The sequence below is a fragment of the Carcharodon carcharias genome, chromosome 11 (assembly GCF_017639515.1).
Source record: "Carcharodon carcharias isolate sCarCar2 chromosome 11, sCarCar2.pri, whole genome shotgun sequence".
In the NCBI taxonomy this organism is placed as follows: domain Eukaryota; kingdom Metazoa; phylum Chordata; class Chondrichthyes; order Lamniformes; family Lamnidae; genus Carcharodon; species Carcharodon carcharias.
In genome coordinates, this window is record NC_054477.1 from 22855748 (window position 1) to 22874728 (window position 18981).

The 18981-nt window shown below is 42.9% G+C and overlaps 1 protein-coding gene across 1 annotated transcript in view; it reads left to right on the forward strand.

Moving 5' to 3' along the window:
- Nucleotides 1–492: 492 nt before the first annotated feature.
- ppp2r3b (protein phosphatase 2, regulatory subunit B'', beta) overlaps nucleotides 493–18981 on the forward strand; it is a 153973-nt gene continuing 135484 nt past the window's right edge. The window contains exons 1-2 of the mRNA XM_041199878.1: nucleotides 493–599; nucleotides 11343–11818. Coding sequence (XP_041055812.1) covers nucleotides 11450–11818 — 369 coding nt within the window. The 5' untranslated portion in view covers nucleotides 493–599; nucleotides 11343–11449. The remainder of the gene's footprint in view (nucleotides 600–11342; nucleotides 11819–18981) is intronic.

Below are 18981 nucleotides of genomic sequence, written 5' to 3' on the forward strand. Positions count from 1 at the left end.
CCAAAGACAAAAACAGAAAATGCTGGAAAAACTCCAGCAGGCCTAACAGCATCTGTGGAGAGAGAAAAAAAGCTAACATTTCAAGTCTGAATGACTCTTCAGAAGAGCTCTGAAGTAAACCACTGCAGCAATTGGCCAAGCACAATCATGGATCCAATCCAATGGAAGTCCATGTGTCATTGCCTTCTTAAGTCATTGGACCTGAAGTGCTGAGGAAGGGAATTTATTTGAGATGCTAGCATTTGGTGCAATTCCTAAAATTATAAAAAAAAAGAAGCTATTTTCGTTGAAGGCTTTGCCTCTTGCAAACCTTAGCAAGATTGCATCATGAACGCACTGGCCTTTGCCATGTGGCATCAGGGGTGCCTTGAGTATCACTGCTGCAACGCACGCGGGGGCGGGGTTCCCGCGTGGCTCCGTTGCCACGGTAACCGGAGCGCGCGCGGCCGCTGTTCTCGCGAGACGCGGCGCGACGGGAGGGCCGGAGTGGCGGTTGCCTGGGAGTCGCCGAGCGGGGCGGTGGGGGAGGGAAGCAAGAGGCGGGAGGAGCTGACAGGCCGGGGAAAGAGGGAGTAAGTGGAGCGTGGTTACGGCAGCAGGTAGGTATCCTTGGCTGCACTGACAGCAGCAGCTCTGTGGGAGCTGCCCGTGTGCGATTCCACAAACGACCTGCTGCTCAGGGCTGGCTGGCATGGCAACCAAACGCCAGGCTTCAGTCCCCATCTAGGCCAACCCACCTTCCCCTCTCCCCTCCTTCTCCTACCTCCACTCCCTCCCCTTCCACCACTCCCTCCTGTACAGGGTGAGAGCCATTTCGCTGCATTTCCAATTTTTTTTTCATTTTACTGCACCTTTTATGCTTTTTTGAAAAAAAAATGCAATTTGTATATGGTATAAGATCAGGATTTTATTTTTGTTTAATTGTGGTTGCAAATGCCTGTCTTTTGTTTAAAATGATTTCTGCAAAATCATCTTTGTCATTTTAATATCCTTGGGAAATTGTTAATCTGCAAATAATCCATTTGCTTAGAAATAAGTTTGTACTATTTTGCTCTCTCACTCCAAAGCAATACAGGCCAATTTTCACAACGTATTTGTTTCTTTCTCTTGCTTTCTTTCTCTTTCATTTTTCCCCTCCCAAGGTTTCCGAGCACAGCTTTGTGATTGAGTTGTGTGTTATACATGAAACCAAAAAGCCATTAAAAAAATAATTTATGGGGTATTAGTTGCTCATCCCCAATTGCCCTTGAGAAGGTGATGTTGAGCCACCTTTTTAAACTGCTGCAGTCGATCTGTGTAGACACATCCACAGTGTTGTTAGAAAGGGAGTTACCGGATTTTGTCCCAGCTTCAGTGGAGGGACAATGATATAGTCCCAAGGGTGTTCCTATGTATCTGCTGCCCTTATTCATCTAGGTGGTAAAGATTGTGCGTTTGGAAGGTGCTGTCAAAGGGGCTTTGGCAAGTTGCTGTGGTACATATTGCATATGGTACATACTGTGTGTTGGAGGTGGAGGGAGTGAATGTTTAAGGTGGTGGATGGGGTGCCTATCAAGAGGACTGCTTTGTCCTGGGTGCTTTTGAGCTTCTTGAGTGTTGTTGGAGCTGCACTAAACCAGGAATATTCCATCACACTCCTCTCTTGTGCATTTGTAGATGGTGGTCAGACTTTGGGGAGCTTTTACTTGCAAAAGAATTCCTAGTCTCTGACCTGTTTTTGTAGCCATAATACAGAGAAATCACAATGAGCCAAACTCGGATGACATGAAATTCCGGTTACGTAAAAGTTGTCAACCATTGCCACTGGCAGAATGGCAAATCCCTAGAATTAAAACCATGATAAGCCGCAATTCCGCTCTGGGAATTCCGGATTAGCCGAATTTGTCTAAGCTTGTCAGGTGGCCGCGTCAACCAATTAGAGCAGAGTTAGCCTGCACAAGAGCGCAAGATCATGGAATGCTGGGGTGGCCATCATTTGACATCAAGATTTCCCTGTGAAAGGAAGTGGAAAACCTGTGAGTACAGCGAAACCTGAGAGAAAATTAAAAGTTTTAAGTGAATTTAAGTGGAAAACCATGGTGTATAGCGGAAAGTGGACATCGTAAATGAGTGGGAGATTCCAATGTCGAGTTTGGCCCCCATTATGAAACACAAGGCAAACATCTTGGAACAGTTTAACAAGCAGGCATTCTCTCCAGCAAGGAAGAGGATGAGAATAGCTGTCCATCCCAATGTTGAAGAAGCTCTGTTAACATGGTTCAAGGCAGCCTGAGCAGAGAACATTCCCATCTCTGGTCCAATCCAGTAGGAAAAGGGAGACACCCTGGCAAAGAAGCTGGGCCACATAGAGTTCACCTGCAAGGCCAGATGACAGGACCCATTCAAGACAAACATAGAAACATGGAAACTAGGAGCAGGAGTAGGCCATTCGGCCCTTTGAGCCTGCTCCGCCATTCATTACGATCATGGCTGATCATCCAACTCAATAGCCTGTTCCTGCTTTCTCCCCATATCCTTTGATCCCTTTCGCCCCAAGAGCTATAACTAACTCCTTCTTGAAAACACACAATGTTTTTGCCTCAACTACGTTCTGTGGTAGCAAATTCCACAGGCTCACCACTCTCTGGGTGAAGAAATTTTTCCTCATCTCAGTCCTAAATGGATACCCCATATCCTCAGACTGTGACCCCTGGTTCTGGACTCCCCCACCATTGGGAACATCCTTCCTGCATCTACCCTGTCTAGTCCTGTTAGAATTTTATAGGTTTCTATGAGATCCCCCCCTCATTCTTCTGAATTCCAGCGAATATAATCCTAACCAACGCAATCTCTCCTCATATGTCAGTCCCGCCATCCCAGGAATCAATCTGGTAAGCCTTTGCTGCACTCCCTCTATAGCAAGTATGTCCTTCCTCAGATCAGGTGACCAAAACTGCACACAATATTCCAGGTGTGCTCTCACCAGGGCCCTGTACAATAACAGCAAGACATCCCTGCTCCTGATAATCTACATCCCAGAGTACTTAAGGAAGTTGCCCTAGAAATAGTGGATGCATTGGTGGTCATCTTCCGACATTCTGTAGACTCTGGAACAGTTCCTGCAGATTGGAGGGTAGCTAATGTAACCCCACTATTTAAAAAGGGAGGCGGAGAGAAAACAGGGAATTATAGACCAGTCAGCCTGACATCGATAGTGGGGAAAATTCTAGAGTCCATTATAAAAGATTTAATAGCTAAGCACATGGAAAACAGTGGCAGAATTGGATAGAGTCAGCATGGATTTATGAAAGGGAAATCATGCTTGACAAATCTACTGGAATTTTTTGAGGATGTAACTAGTAGCTTTGATGAGGGGGAGCCAGTGGATGTGGTTTATTTGGACTTTCAAGGCTTTTGACAAAGTCCCACATAAGAGATTGGCGTGTAAAATTAAAGCGCACGGGATTGGGGGTAGTGTATTGAGATGGACAGAAAACTGGTTGGCAGACAGGAAACAAAGAGTAGGAATAAACGGGTATTTTTCTGAATGGCAGGCAGTTACTAGTGGGGTACCACGGATCGGTGCTGGGACCCCAGTTATTCACAATATATATTAATGATTTAGATGAGGAAATTAAATATAATATCTCCAAATTTGCAGATGACACAAAGCTGGGTGGGAGGGTGAGCTGTGAGGAGGAAGCAGAGATGCTTCAGAGTGATTTGGACAAGCTGAGTGAGTGGGCAAATGCATGGCAGATGCAGTATAATGTGGATAAATGTGAGGTTATCCATTTTGGTAGTAAAAACAGGAAGGCAGATTATTATCTGAATGGCTATAAATTGAGAGAGGGGAATGTGCAACAAGACCTGGGTGTCCTTGTGCACCGGTCGCTGAAGGTAAGCATACAGGTGCAGCAGGCAGCAAAGAATGCGAATGGTATGTTGGCCTTCATAGCCAGAGGATTTGAGTACAGGAACAGGGATGTCTTGCTGCAACTGTACAGGGCCTTGGTAGACCACACCTGGAATATTGTGTGCAGTTTTGGTCACCTTATCTGAGGAAGGACGTACTTGCTATAGAGGGAGTGCAGCGAAGGTTTACCCGACTGATTCCTGGGATGGCGGGACTGACATATGAGGAGAGATTGAGTCGATTGGGATTATATTCGCTGGAGTTCAGAAGAATGAGGGGGGATCTCACAGAAACCTATAAAATTCTAACAGGACTAGACAGGGTAGATGCAGGAAGGATGTTCCCGATGGTGGGGGAGTCCAGAACCAGGGGCTACAGTCTGAGGATACGGGGTAGACCATTTAGGACTGAGATGAGAAATTTCTTCACTCAGAGAGTGGTGAGCCTGTGGAATTCCTTACCACAGAAAGTAGTTGAGACCAAAACATTATATGCTTTCAAGAAGGAGTTAGTTATAGCTCTTGCGGGCGAAAGGGATCGGAGGGTAAGGGGAGAAAGTGGGAGCAGGCTACTGAGTTGGATGATCAGCCATGATCATAGTGAATGGCGGAGCAGGCTGAAAGGGCCAAATGGCCTACTCCTGCTCCTAGTTTCTATGTAATCGAATCCTCCTCCTATGAAAACCAACATACCATTTGCCTTCTTTACTGTCTGCTGCACCTGGATGCTTACCTTCAGCGACTGGTGTACGAGGACACCCAGGTCACGTTGCACATTCCCCTTTCTCAATTTATAGCCATTCAGATAATCTGCCTTCCTGTTTTTGCTACCAAAGTGGGTAACCTCACATTTATCCACATTATACTGCACCTGCCATGCATTTTCCCCACTCTGCTCGTCCAAATCACACTGAAGCATCTCTGCATCCTCCTCACAGCTCACCTTCCCACCCAGCTTTGTGTCATCTGCAAATTTGGAGATATGATTTAGATAAGGGAACTAAATGTAATTAATATATATTATAAATAGCTGAGGTCCCAGCATCGATCCCTGCGGTACCCCACTAGTCACTGCCTGCTATTCAGAAAAAGACCTGTTTATTCCTACTTTGTTTCCTGTTTGCCAGCCAGTTTTCTATCCATCTCAATACACTACCCCCAATCCCATGCACTTTAATTTTACACACTAATCTCTTTTGTGAGACTATGTCGTAAGCCTCCTGAAAGTCCAAGTAAACCACATTCTCCCCCTCATCGACTACTAGTTACATTCTCGAAAAATTCCAGTAGATTTGTCAAGCATGATTTCCCTTTTGTAAACCCATGCTGACTCTGTCCGATTCTACCACTGTTTTCCAAGTGCTCAGCTATTAACTCTTTTATAATGGACTCTAGAATTTGCCCCGCTACTGACGTCAGGCTGACTGGTCTATAATTCCCTGCTTTCTCTCTACCTCCCTTTTTAATTAGTGGGGTTACATTAGCTATCCTCCAATCTGTTGGAACTGTTCCAGAGTCAAAGTATGGCATCATTTTCCGAGCAGTGAGGGTGCGGCGGTTGTGGCAGCAATGACAGACGATTGCCTCTAAAATGGCCTCATCCACATCTTGAATGAGTATGCACCAGAAGCCTTTTTTAATGCGGATGAAAGCAGACCATTTTTCTGTCTTTTGCCAGATTACTCTTTAATGTTTAATGGTGGAAAGCGGAACAATAAACACGTCACTGCTCTGGTCTATGCCAACATGGATGACACTGAAAAACTGCTGCTTCTTGTGATAGAGAAGTACAGGAAGCCACGTTGCTTCGTGAACATGATGACACTACCTACGAAGTACAAGTCCAACAAACCGTGGATGATCTTCAGCATTTTTGAGGCATGGAAGAGGAAAGTGGGCAAAATGTATAAGCAATAGAAAGGGAAGATCGTCATCATGACAGACAACTGCCCTGCGCACCCTTGACATCGCTGGCTTCAAGAACATCAAACTGATGTTCTTGCCTCCCAACGCCACGGTCAAACTCTGGCGAATGGATCAGGGAGTGATTAGGAACTTGAAAACCAATGACTGATGGCACCTGATCTCTTGTTATCGAGACTTTTGATAGAAAGCAGGAGTACAATCCAACTGTTCTAGAGGTTATGTTCATGATGGTGTGGAAGATGGGGACGGACGCCACAATTGCTAATTGCTTCCACGATGCTGGGTTCAAATGGGTTACAACTGCACAAGATGTCAAAGACCAGGAAGAGCAGGGTGAGGCCAACCAACCCAATGATGAAGCACTTTTCGCTCGCGTCCTGGAGGCCGGCATGGAAATTTCAGCAGAGGCAATCATGGAAACTCAAGCGGAGCTGGATGATGTCGTATGCTGCATGACAGAACTGACAGATGAAGCAATTGTAGATGCAGTATGTTTTTGAACAGAGTAGCCCAATGAATGCCCTCCCGCTCACCCGCATATTTCCTTAGCCAATACCGCAGAGGCAGTAGAGATTCTCTGGGGTTTTGCGCTGCAGTTTGAAAACACTGAAAACGTGTTTGACTGTGTTGACAACATATCACACATGTCCCAAGACAACATGATAAGCAGAGAAAGATTACAGAGTTTATTCGTAGCTAATTCCCAACATTTTTCAATCAAAGCTCTGGCTTTTTAATGAGGCCAGGCCATTGTAAGGTGTGAACAAATTGAGGAAAGATTTTTTCTCACACATTTACTGCTTTATTGTGTTTTCATTTAGCATTTGAATCTGTTATTTTGACATAGACAGCATTTGTAGGCATGTCAGGTTACATAGAGATGCATTCATGTGGGAATGGGGCCCCCTTGGCTATCTTGAAGCTCCACTTAACACAAATTTGAAGGTGAATCCCTGGGATTTGACTCATCAGGATTTTATTGTATTTGTATGACTGGCCCAGTTAATTTGCTGGTCAATTGTAACTTCCAAATCATTGACTGTGAAGGATTCAGTGATGGTAATGTCATAGAGTGCCAAGAGGCGGTGGCTAGATTTTCTCTTGTTGCAGATGGTTGTTATTTTCTGGCACTTGAGTGGCTGTGTGAATGTTACGTGCCATTATCAGCCCAGAAATTGTCCAGGTTTTGCTGCACGTGTGCATGGATTGCTTCAGTGTTTGAGAAGTTAACAGTTGGTACTGAACATTGTGCAATCATCAATGAATATCCCCACTTTTGTCTTGATAATGGAGGAAAGGTCATTGATGAAGCAGCTGAAGATGGTTGGGCCTAGGAAACTACCTTGAGGAACTCCTGGGGCTGAGATGATTGGCCTCTAATAACCACACCTTTGTGTGAGATATGACTCCAATCAGCAGAGGGTTTTACCTCTGACTCCCACTGACTTCAGTCTTCTTAGGGCTCCTTGATGCCACACACAATTAAATGCTGCCTTGATGTCAAGGGCAGTCATTCTTCCTTCAGCTGTTGAGTTCAGCTCTCTTTTGTTTATGTTTGAACCAAGCGATAATGAGGCCTGGACCCAAGTGACCCTGGCAGAACCCAAACTGAGCATCTATGAGCAGGTTATTGCTAAGCAAGTGCTGCTTCTTAGCGCTGTTCATGATTATTTTATTTTCTCAATTAATGAGAACAGAAGCAAGCAGTTTGTATCTATCCCTTTAACCCCAGTGGTCACAATTAAGTGTGCAGAAGGATCCTTCATGATGTTTAAAAAGTAATTTCCAACCTTTTGTGTTTGCTAATTCAGATAGTTTGCTAACAGTAAACTAGAATACTAAATTTGTTCCCAACTTGATTTTATCTACTGTACAGAAGTTGTGTTTCACTGAACCCTTTTTTCAATGGGAGCTGCATCTGAAAATTGTTTTTATATCCCATTAATAGCTGGGAGCTTTTTCTAGGAACTCTACACTATTGGGATCTTGCCCTCCTGTAAAACTGCCTGACTTGTAGTATGAGAGATTTGCTAGCAAACCTAGTGGACAGAAAGCCTCAGCCACTTCAAATGCCCCTTCAAATGCATAAAATCGTGGGGCCAAATCTTCTGGTCTCCAGACTCTTAAGAGACCAGACGTACGACTGAGATGCCTGTTGGCACCCTGTGGAAGTCCTGACATGCCGACTTACATGGGAATTGCCCAGGAAGTTTGGACTTCCAATGGCAATTCCCCGGCTCCCCAAGACCCTCCACAAATGTTTCCGACTCTGAGTTAAAGGTCAGACAATTCTGATTTACTTGGTTAGTTATGCAGGAAATGTTAGATTAAAATCCGGTCTAATTCCTGCGTAACTATACTACTGACTCCTCAATCACCCCCTGACCCTCCCCAACTCCACTTGTCATTGCTGCTGCTCAGAACATTCGGACTATAGAAACTTGCAACACGACCATTTGGCCTTCCGTGCCTGCATTGGATAATTTGAAAGAGCTGTCCAGTTGAGACCCATACTCCAGCTTTCTTTCTTTTCAAGTACAAATCCCATTGCCTTTTGAAAGTTCTTATGGAATCTAATTTCACCACCTGTTTAGATAGTACATTCTAGATCTTAACTCTGTGTTTGTTGGCGGGTGTGGAGTGGGGTGGATGTTGGCTCTTGGTTTTTCCCCCCAAATATTTTAAATCTGTAATTTCTGGTTACCAACCCCCACTTGCAGGAGGGAACAGTTTCTCTCTACTTGCTCATAATTTTGGAACCCTCTTTTAGTTTTCCCCTTAATCTTCCCTGCTTCATGGAAAACAATTTCAGCTTCTCCAATCCCCACCTTAAAGCACAAAGCAAAAGCACACCTCTTTCTCCAACCAGCTTATGCAACCGCTGTCATTCTTGTATTCACTGCTTCAAACACAACATTAGTCAGCTACATATCAGCTAAGATGACTACCAAATATTTATTGGAAGCAATTGGAATATTAGAATCCTTTGATTTGTGTTTGGAAAGAAACTACCCACTTTTAATCCTTGATGACCCACTGATGTTTCTTTTAAGTATCTATGGGTAAAACTGTATTTAAGACAGTTACAAAATGTCAGTAAACCATATGTTGTCCTAAATCGATGCACATTAATTGAAGGTGACTTTGAAGCACTGATGATTCAGCATGTTATTAATCTTAATCGTTTTTCTATTTGTGCATGTGGGTGGGATTTGGGTAACAATGTTACGTCAGTTAGTTATCATCCCTTGATAATGATGTTGTGTCGCTATACCTTCCCTCATCACTGTTCCTTGCAACTGTCTTCATGCTCAAGAGCTGAAGACTTTCAGATCTTCAGATCTGCAGGGCTGTAGTAGTGGAGGGCATTCGAGGAGACGACTTCATCATTTGGGATGCCTCTCTGCCATCGCAGTCAACAGAATTCGTTTGTCCACTTCTGTTTCAGGGCCTTGCAGCAGCCGGCACCAGTCCTGAGGCAATTGAGACAAAGCCAATTTAGCCATGTTTTGCTTTAGCAATACCAGCAAGCAGGTACAGATCATCCACTTTAAGTAGTCAATGATGACACTGCAAGCTGCGTTGTTGGGATATAACTTCTTGGCATGGGGAGAATGTTCCCAGTTTGGACAGGAATATTCACCTGCCGAGTAGCACATGGCAAGGGTAGTTGTTCATAATGTTTGTGGGTCAGTTCCCCATTTAGAGTTGGATAACTTCCTTAAGATAATGTTTCTGGCTGGCACCGTCACCTTTAATTTGACGTTATCTTTGAAGCTTCTGGAGTGACCTAATGCTACTCCAAGGTATACTGACTTAAAGTTGTGTGCCAGTATTCTCCCTTACTGATGTATGTAAAGTTTTCACTTTATATCTCTTCCTATCTGATTGGCCCCCAGATAAGTAATTACATATTAGTTAATTGGCTCAGCCAGTGCATCACCAAGGGACTTTTCTATTGTTGGGCTTCAGATGCTATGCAGTCATTAGAGTAGAGGAAAGTTCAGGTATGTGGATAAATGGGCTGGTTGCACGCCAGTCCTTGATGTCCTATTCACCCCTTGTGTGGCACCAGCATCACATGAAGGCGTGACTCACAGTTTCCTTCACTGATGAACATAGTGAACCAGTTGGCTTTTTAATAATCTGACCCAATTAAATATTGGAAACACTGAAGCCATTGTCTTTTGTCCCTAACTACTAATTGCAGCCCAGTCCCTGGCAGCTGTTTTAGGCTGAACCAGACTGTTCACCACCTTGATGCCACATTTAATCCCATGATGATTTTCCAAGTATATATCTTTGCCATCAGTAAGACCGTCCATTTCCACCTCGGTAACGTAATCCAACCCGGCCCTGGCCTCAGCTCTGCTGCTGCTGTAACCACCTTACATGCCTTTGTTACTTCTAGACTAAACTATTCCAACACACTCCTGACCAGCCTCCCCCATTCTATCCTGTATAAACTTGAGGCCATCTGAAGCTTTGCTGTCTGTTACCTTGCTCATTCCAAATCACAGTCACCCATCATCCCCTGTGCTCGATGACCTACATTGGCTTCTGATTGAGCACTGCCTCAATTTTAAACTTCTCATCCTTGTTTTCAAATCCCTCTATGATTTTGCCCCTGCCTACCACTGTAATCTCCTCCAGCCTCGCAGCCTGCGTAGATATCTGTGCTCCTCCATCTCTGACCTCTTGAACATCCCCAATTTTTAAATGCTGCACCATTGGTGGCCATACCTGCAAATGTCTAAGCCTTAAACTCTGGAATTCCATCTCCAAATCTCTTTTTTCCTTGAAGATACTCCTTAAAACCAACTTCTTTGACCACCTGCCTCAATATGTCTGTGTGGCTTTGTATCAGATTTTGTTCGATCATGCTCTTGAGATGCATTACTATGTCAAAGATGTTATATAAGCACATTGTTGTTGTTATTTCTTGATTATTTTTCTGGTGCCAGATCACCAATGACCAAATTTCTTCAATTCAGTTTCACGGGTTGCCATGGTTGAATTTGAAACCTTAACCTCTAAAGTTGCTGTTAGGTTGCTGTCGATAATGTGTTATAATATAGAATGCCCTTAAATTTTCCCATATTGTAAAGTTCCAATCTTGGCTACCATTAGTGTTACAGGATCTGGAATGCGCTGCTTGATTGGGTGATGGAGACAGGTTCGATCATGGTTTTCAAAAGGAAATTGGATAAGCACCTGAAGGGGGAAAAAAGTGCTGGGCTATGGGGAAAGAAACTAGCAGAGAGCTGGCATGGACCCAGCAGGCTGAATAGCCTCTTGTGTGTAATTATTTGGCTTGCTCTTCACAGGAAGGAGGGAAAGATCAGGTGAATTCCCTCAAGTTCCTCTTGTCAGTTGCTTGCTATCTGGTTCATGTTTGTAATTTGGCACTGGCTGCAAAACAGATGGTCTACCTCAGCAAATGCAGGAATAGCAGGAGGAAGAAATGAGCAGCGACAAAAAATGCAGAGTTATTTTTAACAATTTGTGTTTCCTTTGCTCAGGAATTTATTACGAGTGAAGCTGAGGAAGACAGAACAGGACTTTGGCTTTCCCAGAACAGCCTCCAACTATAATCTTGATTAGTTGATATAACCTGAATAAGTTAACAATGCCTGCCGCCCCAGTTCTACAGCCTGTTCTTAAAATGAAAGTTGATGAGCTCTTCCTCTACTGGTTGAGTGAGACGACTACACAGTCCATGCTGAAAGATTACCTGAAACGAATAGAGAGCGGTGAAACAATTGATGCAGGCAATGGTGATACAACAAATGACCAGCCTCCAACTGGAAGCAATAACAACAAACATTCCACCTCCGAGTTGAACTTACTGGGTTACTCAACTTCCCCTTTAGTGACTTCCAAATTCTGTTCAAGTCCTCCATCCCAGCTTACTTCAGCTCTCCCATCTGGCACATTTTCAAGCCCCAGAAATGGATTAAATACTCGGGCAACACGGAGATCATCAGGGTTCAAAGCTGTAAGTTTTGCATGCTTTTCACTTGAAATACCAATTTTTCTATGCCATTAAGAAAAAAAAGTTGAATGTTGCCATATATTTTTAGACAGATAAAGCAATCACACTTACAAAATTGTAGTGATATTTTTCACCTGGAGTTCTCCCATGGCTTAGTTGACAAATACATTGTAATGTGTTGCTGAGCTGTACAGCCCATGAAAGTTCCATGATTTATCCAGAATCTGTGGCAAATTAGCCAATTACAGCAAGAAAACTTGAGCTTTACAATGAAGCTGAAGGTTGGGTTGGGAGGGAACAGCAGATATTGTAATGGGGCTGAAAGTTAGAGATCTGGTGGTGAGATTTAAGAGTATTTCAGAAATCCTTGGTACAAGGGTGGATAATTATGATGGTAAAGACTGGATGCACTATGGTGCAGAATTGTATCAGTGAAAAGTGAGAGGAAGTATGTAGAACTGGAGGGGATTGCAGTGGGACAGAGCGAGGCCAAAGAGAGATTTGGGGTTTCAAACTCCCTCATCCTAGACCAATGTGGGGAATGGGATGCATTGGAAGCCAGTGAGGATAATTAATTTTTTGGGATAGAATCCTGGATAATTTAGTTTGAATGTGATGAAGCTTGGGAGGATGCTGTGTATGATTTTCAAATATGGTATAAATTCAAATAAATTGCTCCATATTGGTTTATTAAAAGCAAACGCTGAACGTTTGACCCTTTATTGATTATTCCTTCCTAACAACTCAGTTTTTTACCATTTTATATCTGTGCTGCCTCATCATCTGTGCAAGTTGAAACATTTGCATGTTTTTTACCTTCAGAGGTCAGTGTTAGTTTTTTCTGGATGATTCTTTTATCCTTTTTACTCTGGTTATTTTTGACTTCTGTATTTCAAAGTACTCACATAGGTGGATCCTTCACTTCTTGTATTCTTGCTTTGATAATTAGGTAAGTATTGTAGCATGTAGTTAACAGAAAACAACTTTTTATTTCCAGACATGGTGTTGATGACATCTATCCTGTGTCTTCAGGATTCTTTGTGTCTTTTGGGCAAACAAATTTATTAATTGTTAAAGTGCAACTGAATAATTGAGAGGCATAACATACTTAGAAAATTTGTTAGTGTACCGGTTACCCATTGAAAATAATAAGTGGTTAAAAGCTTTGTTGCTAAAACTCTGACTTTCAATACTTTTATACATAGTTCAATTTTTTTCAGAGTTTGATTTTTTTTGTTAGATAAGAGCATCAAGGGATTTGGAGCAAAGGTGGGAAAATGAAGTTGATCAACCGTGATCTAATTGAATGGTGGAGCAGGCCTGAGGGGCTTAATGGTCTACTCCTGTTCCTATGTTCCTACAAATTGAATTGTATGCTATTGGGGGCAAGGGACCATAATTACATGCAGTTAATTGTTCATAAGCATTCCATGCAATTATTCCTACATATTGTATCTTTCATTCATAAAAAAACTGACAGTACTGTCCTCCATGGCTGATAAACTATATAGCAAAGTACAGTTCTCCTGTAATCTTTAGTTTTGGTGTCAGCTGCTATTGTTTCCTGGAGAAAGTGAGGCACTGGAGTCCAGGCACTATGATGGGGCAAGATCAGTGGGCAATTCCAATAGTAGCTACCACATGGAATTCAAATTCCATTCCCCCTCACTTTGGCAGAAATTTGTTTTTGAAAATTTATTGAAGTTTCTAGCTTTTCTTCTTCCTCAAGAGGGAGCAATAGCAGGGTAACGAGCAGCACAGACATTTTTCTGTCATTTAATGCTGGCTTGTGATTGGAGAGATGGGGGCAGTTTCATTTTAATAACTAGCTCCAATGCAGAGGGAGAAAGTAAAATTTGGCCTAAATGTAAATAAAAGGTGGAATAAATTGTAAACATGTTCACAGAACCACAGAAATCTTACAACGCAGAAGGTGACCATTCTGCCCATCATGTCTGCACTGGCTCTCCGAATAACCAGTATACTTAGTGTCATTCTCTTTCCTTCTCCCTGTAACCCTGCACATTCTTCCTTTTTAAATAATAGTCTAATTCCTGTTTGAATGCTTCAATTGATACTGCCTCCACCACACTCTCGGGCAGTGCATTCTAGACCTTAATCACTCGCTGCATGAAAAAGATTTTCCTCATGTCGTTTTTGTTTCATTTACCAATTAGTTTAAATATCTGCCTTCTTGTTCTCGATCCTTTCACAAGTGGGATAATTTTCCCTATCTGCTCTGTCCAGACACCTCATGATTTTGAAATTCTCTATAAAGTCTCCTCTCAGCCTTCTTTTCTCTAAGGAAAACAGTCCTAAATTCTCCAATCTATCTTCATATTTGAAGTTCCTTATACCTGGGACCATTCTCTTGAATCTTTTCTGCACTCCCTCCAATGCCTTCACGTCTTTCCAAAAGTGCACTAACGTGCAACTACACGCAGTACTCCAGCTGAGGCCAAACTAATGGCCTAGACAAATCCAACATAACCTCCTTGCTGTTGTATTCTATGCCCCAATTAAAGCCTCAAATACTGTATGCATTATTAACCGTTCTTTCAATCTGTCCTACCTTCAATGACTTATGCATATATACACCCAGGTACCTCTGCTCTTGCACCACCCCCCCCCTTTAGAGTTGTGGCCTTTATTTTATATTGTCCCTCCAGTTCTTCCTATTAAAATGAATCACTTCATGTTTCCCCTCAATGAACTTCATCTGCCAACTGTCCACCCATTCCACCAACTTGTCTACGTCCTTTTGTGGTCTGCACTATCCTTCTATAATTTCACAATGCTCCCAAGTTTTATATCATCTGCAAACTTTGAAATTATGCCCTGTGCACCAAGATCAATGTCACTAATATATATCAGGAAAAGCAAGGGTCTCAGCATTGACCCCAGGAAAACACCACTACAAACCTTGCTCCAGCCCGAAAAGCATCCATTGACCATTTCTCTGTTTTCTGTCACTCAGCCAATTCCATACCCATGTTGCTACTGCCTTTTATTCTGTGAGCTGTAATTTAGATCACTGTATCAAATGCCTTTTGGAAGCCCGTGTACACCCCATCAACTGAATTGCCCTCATCAACCCTCTGTCACCTCTTCAAAAAACGCCAGCAAGTTAGTCAAACATGATTTTCTCGTAACAAATCCGTGCTGGCTTTCTTTAATTAACCTGCATTATTCATGTGACTTAATTTTGTTGATTCTGTGAAAGAGCTGCTGGGAGGAAGCATGGGGTATGAAGCACTGAACAGGTTTGGACATGTTTCAGATGTAATTTTTCTCCTGTCTCCGAGCTTTTGGCAGCTATCCATTTATTATTCTAATCATGCCCTCCACTGAGCCTTAGTTTTTAAATTCTCCTCATTACTTGCCAATCGACTGACGTTCCTGTAAATTCAAAGAATTTTTAAGTTGTCCACACAGTTGTCTTTTAAAGCTATTTAATAAATAATTAAGAATAACCCAATTCTGCCATTAGTGGCAGATGACCCAGTTGCCTGCTTAAAACTGGAACTCTAGCTGTTGCCCACATCAAATTTAGGTCAGCTGCACTTCTTTTCTGCCCCAACTCCAATGTTTTCTTGCCTATTCCCACCTCAGGAACCATAGCCTTTCCATTATCTTCCGGGCTTAAGTCCCTAGGTTTTCTAATGTTTACGTGTCCTAGCAACTCTTGGATTTGCCTTTCTAAGTTAGAGTTGCAGCCCTATATCTATTGTAGCACTGACTTGAACAGCAGTTCAAGGTACAGGTGCATTCCAGGCGTGAACTTCTTGTCAGGCCAGATCCTGCACCCCGCTGCTGCCCCCACCCCCCCCACACCCATTTTGCTTTGCGCAAAATTCCCCTTCCTCAATACCCCTCTACCCCTACCCATTGCTGCCCCCCGGTTCTTCATTTCTCGCTCGCTGTGCTCAGTTCCTGGTCTTTGAACACCTAGAAGAGGCACCATCTCCAACCTAGTAAATTATAGCTGTCATTTTGCTGTTTTGCTAGGTCTTTTTCTTAAAAGAAGGACAGTACCACAATATTAAATAATGTTAGAGTAGCTTACAGTGAAAGACCAACAGAAGAAGCAGAGGACTGAGGAGGAATAAAATAATTGAATTTAAATTCCACTTGCTGCCCTGGTGGGATTTGAACCCAAGAGCATTAGCCTGGGCCTCTGGATTACTAGTCCAGTGACATTACCACTATACCAGCATCTCCTCCAAGATCCCAGAGGTCCAGGCTGATGCCCTGGAGCCACGAGCTCAAATCTGACTGTGGCAGCTGGTGGAATTTATATTCAATTAATTAAGAAATCAGGAATTGAAAGCTATCTCAGTAATGGTGACCATGAAACTATCATCAATTGTTGTAAAAACTCATCAGGTTCACTAATGTCCTTTAGGAAAGGAAATCTGCTGTCATTATTTGACCTGGCTGCTTGTAACTCCAGACCAAACAGCAGTGTGGTTGTCTCTAACCTGCCATCTGAAATGGCCTGGCAAGTCACTCAGTTCAAGGGCAATTAGAGATGGGCAAAAAATGCTGACCTCACGAGAAATCCCCACGTCCCATGAAAGAATAAAGAAAAAGATTTGGAGAGAAAGGAAGACAAGCAACAACGATGAGAAAACAAATGTGGCTTGAACCTATATAGAAAGGAAGAGACAAAATAAGCAAGCAGTAGTGTAACAGTGGGACAATTGCAGTTTTTACCTTTAACTGAGGAACACCATAAGTGACCAACTCTTGTAATCATTTTGGGACTTGCTATTTGGGTGAATTTTTTGTCTGAGTCATGTTGAGACTCAGATCTAGTATACTGTATTGGCTTGTACTACAATATAATTAGGTTTGCTCTTCTATGTAGCTTCTAATAGCAGGGTGTTTTGATCTGATTTTTAAAAACATATTCTTCTAAGTAATACTAGCTTTGGCCTATTCGGTAAATATTCTTCAAATTTGGCTAATATGGCTTTCTCTAATGTAAGAGAAAAATGTTTAAAAAAAAGCATTAGGTGATACTTAAATAATAGCTTGGAAATTTGAGGAATTGTAGAAAACAATAAAATTATTCAACATCAAGTTTTTTGGCCTCCAGCTTTGAATCTTATTATACACACATTCTGGATTGGGCCTATATTTGTAATGTTCTACATGCTTCGTGAATTAGCACTATATTTGTATTGTAGCATGCACACATTCTGGATCGGCACTATATTTGTACTGATATATTATAGCAAGAACATTGCTATCTAATATAAGAACTTGGGACAGCTGATCCTAATCAGATCAGCTCCTGGTAATTTCTGACATGGTAGTTGCTATACGAGAAGGCAAGAGTATTTGGCTTTTAGATATTGATAGCTGCAGCCTATTCAAGAGCTGCTAAGTTTAAAGAAAGTACCAAGGATGCCTTTGTAAGGGACTTATATTTCTGTCTCTTCATTCATCCCATCTGATTCCCAAACAAATAATTTATCTTTTTCAAGCAATGCAGAAGATTAATGCCTCATATAGCCCTGATCGATAGTACATTTGTCAGACAATACTGGCATGTGTAGGGTAATCTAAGTAATTTTGCTATTGAATTTTATTAAATGTATTGTGGAATATAGGGGAGGTGGGGGCAGAGTGATAATGTCGCTGGACTGGTCATCCAGAGGCCCATGCTAATCCTCTGGGGACACGGGTTCAATTCCCACTACATTTGGTGGAATTTAAATTCAATTAATTAATAAATCCAGGAATTAAAATTTGAAACTATTGAGGATTGTCATAAAAACCACCTGGTTCACTAACCTCCTTTAGGGAGGGAAATCTGCCATCCTCACCTGGCCTGCCTTAGGTGTGACTCCAGACTCATGGAAATGTAATTGACTCTGAAATAGCCCCGAGCAAGCCACTTTTTTTTTTATTCATTCATTCATGGGATGTGGGCTTTGCTGGCAGGGCCAGCATTTATTGCCCATCCCTAGTTGCCCTTGAGAAGGTGGTGGTGGTGGTGAGCTGCCTTCTTAAACCACTGCAGCCCATGTGGTATAGATGCATGTGATGTTAGGAAGGAAGTTCCAGGATTTTGACCCAGTGACAGTGAAGGAATGGCAATATATTTCCAAGTCAGGATGGTGAGTGACTAGAAGGGGAACTTCCAGGTGGTGGTGTTCCCAACTATCTGCTGCCCTTGCTCTTTTAGGTGGTAGTGGTCATGGGTTTGGAGGTGCTGTCTAAGGAGCCTTGGTGAGTTGCTGCAGTGCATTTTGTTGATGGTGCACACTGCTGCTACTACTATGCGTCGGTGGTGGGGAGAGTGAATGGCACCACATCCACAAACAATCAAGTGGGCTGCTTTTATGCTGGATGATGTCAAGCTTCTTGAGTGTAATGGGAACTGCAGTCATCCAGACAAGTAGGACATATTCCATCACACTCCTGCTGTACCAAACCTCTACAGAGTTGAAAAGGAATGAAACTGGAGGGACCACCTGGGCACCAGAAATGAGAACAGCACACCCAGCCCTATCAATCCTGAGATTTCCTCTTACTAACATCTGGGGACTGTGCCAAAATTGAGAGAGCTGTCCTATAGACTTGCCAAGCAACAGCCTGACATAGTCATCCTCACCAACTTATACCTTACAGACGTTCTCTTAAACATTGCCATCACCATGCCCTGTCCCCACTGGCAGGATAGATTCACCAGAGATGGTGGTAGAGTGGTTTACAGTCGGGAGGGAGTTGTCCTGGGTGCCCTCAACTTTGATCCTGGAACTCATGAAACCTCATGGCAGCAGGTCAAACGTAGGCATGGAGACCTGAATACTAAACCCCCCATCCCATCCACTTTACTGCCTCCTCAGCTGATGATTCAATCCTCTCCCAAATTGAACACAAGTTGGAAGAAGCACTGAGGGTAATAAGTGTACAAAATGTACTTTAGGTTTGATCTTCAATGTCCATTACCAAGAGTAGCACAGTACCACCACTACTGACTGAGCTGGCTGAGTCCTGAAGGACATGGCTGCTAGAGTGGGCCTGCAGCAGATAGTGAGGGGACTAACAAGAGGAAAAAATCTGCTTCACCTCATCCTCACCAATCTACCTGTCACAGATGTCTGTCCGTGTTAGTATTAGGAGCGACCACCGCACAATCCTTTGGAGACAAA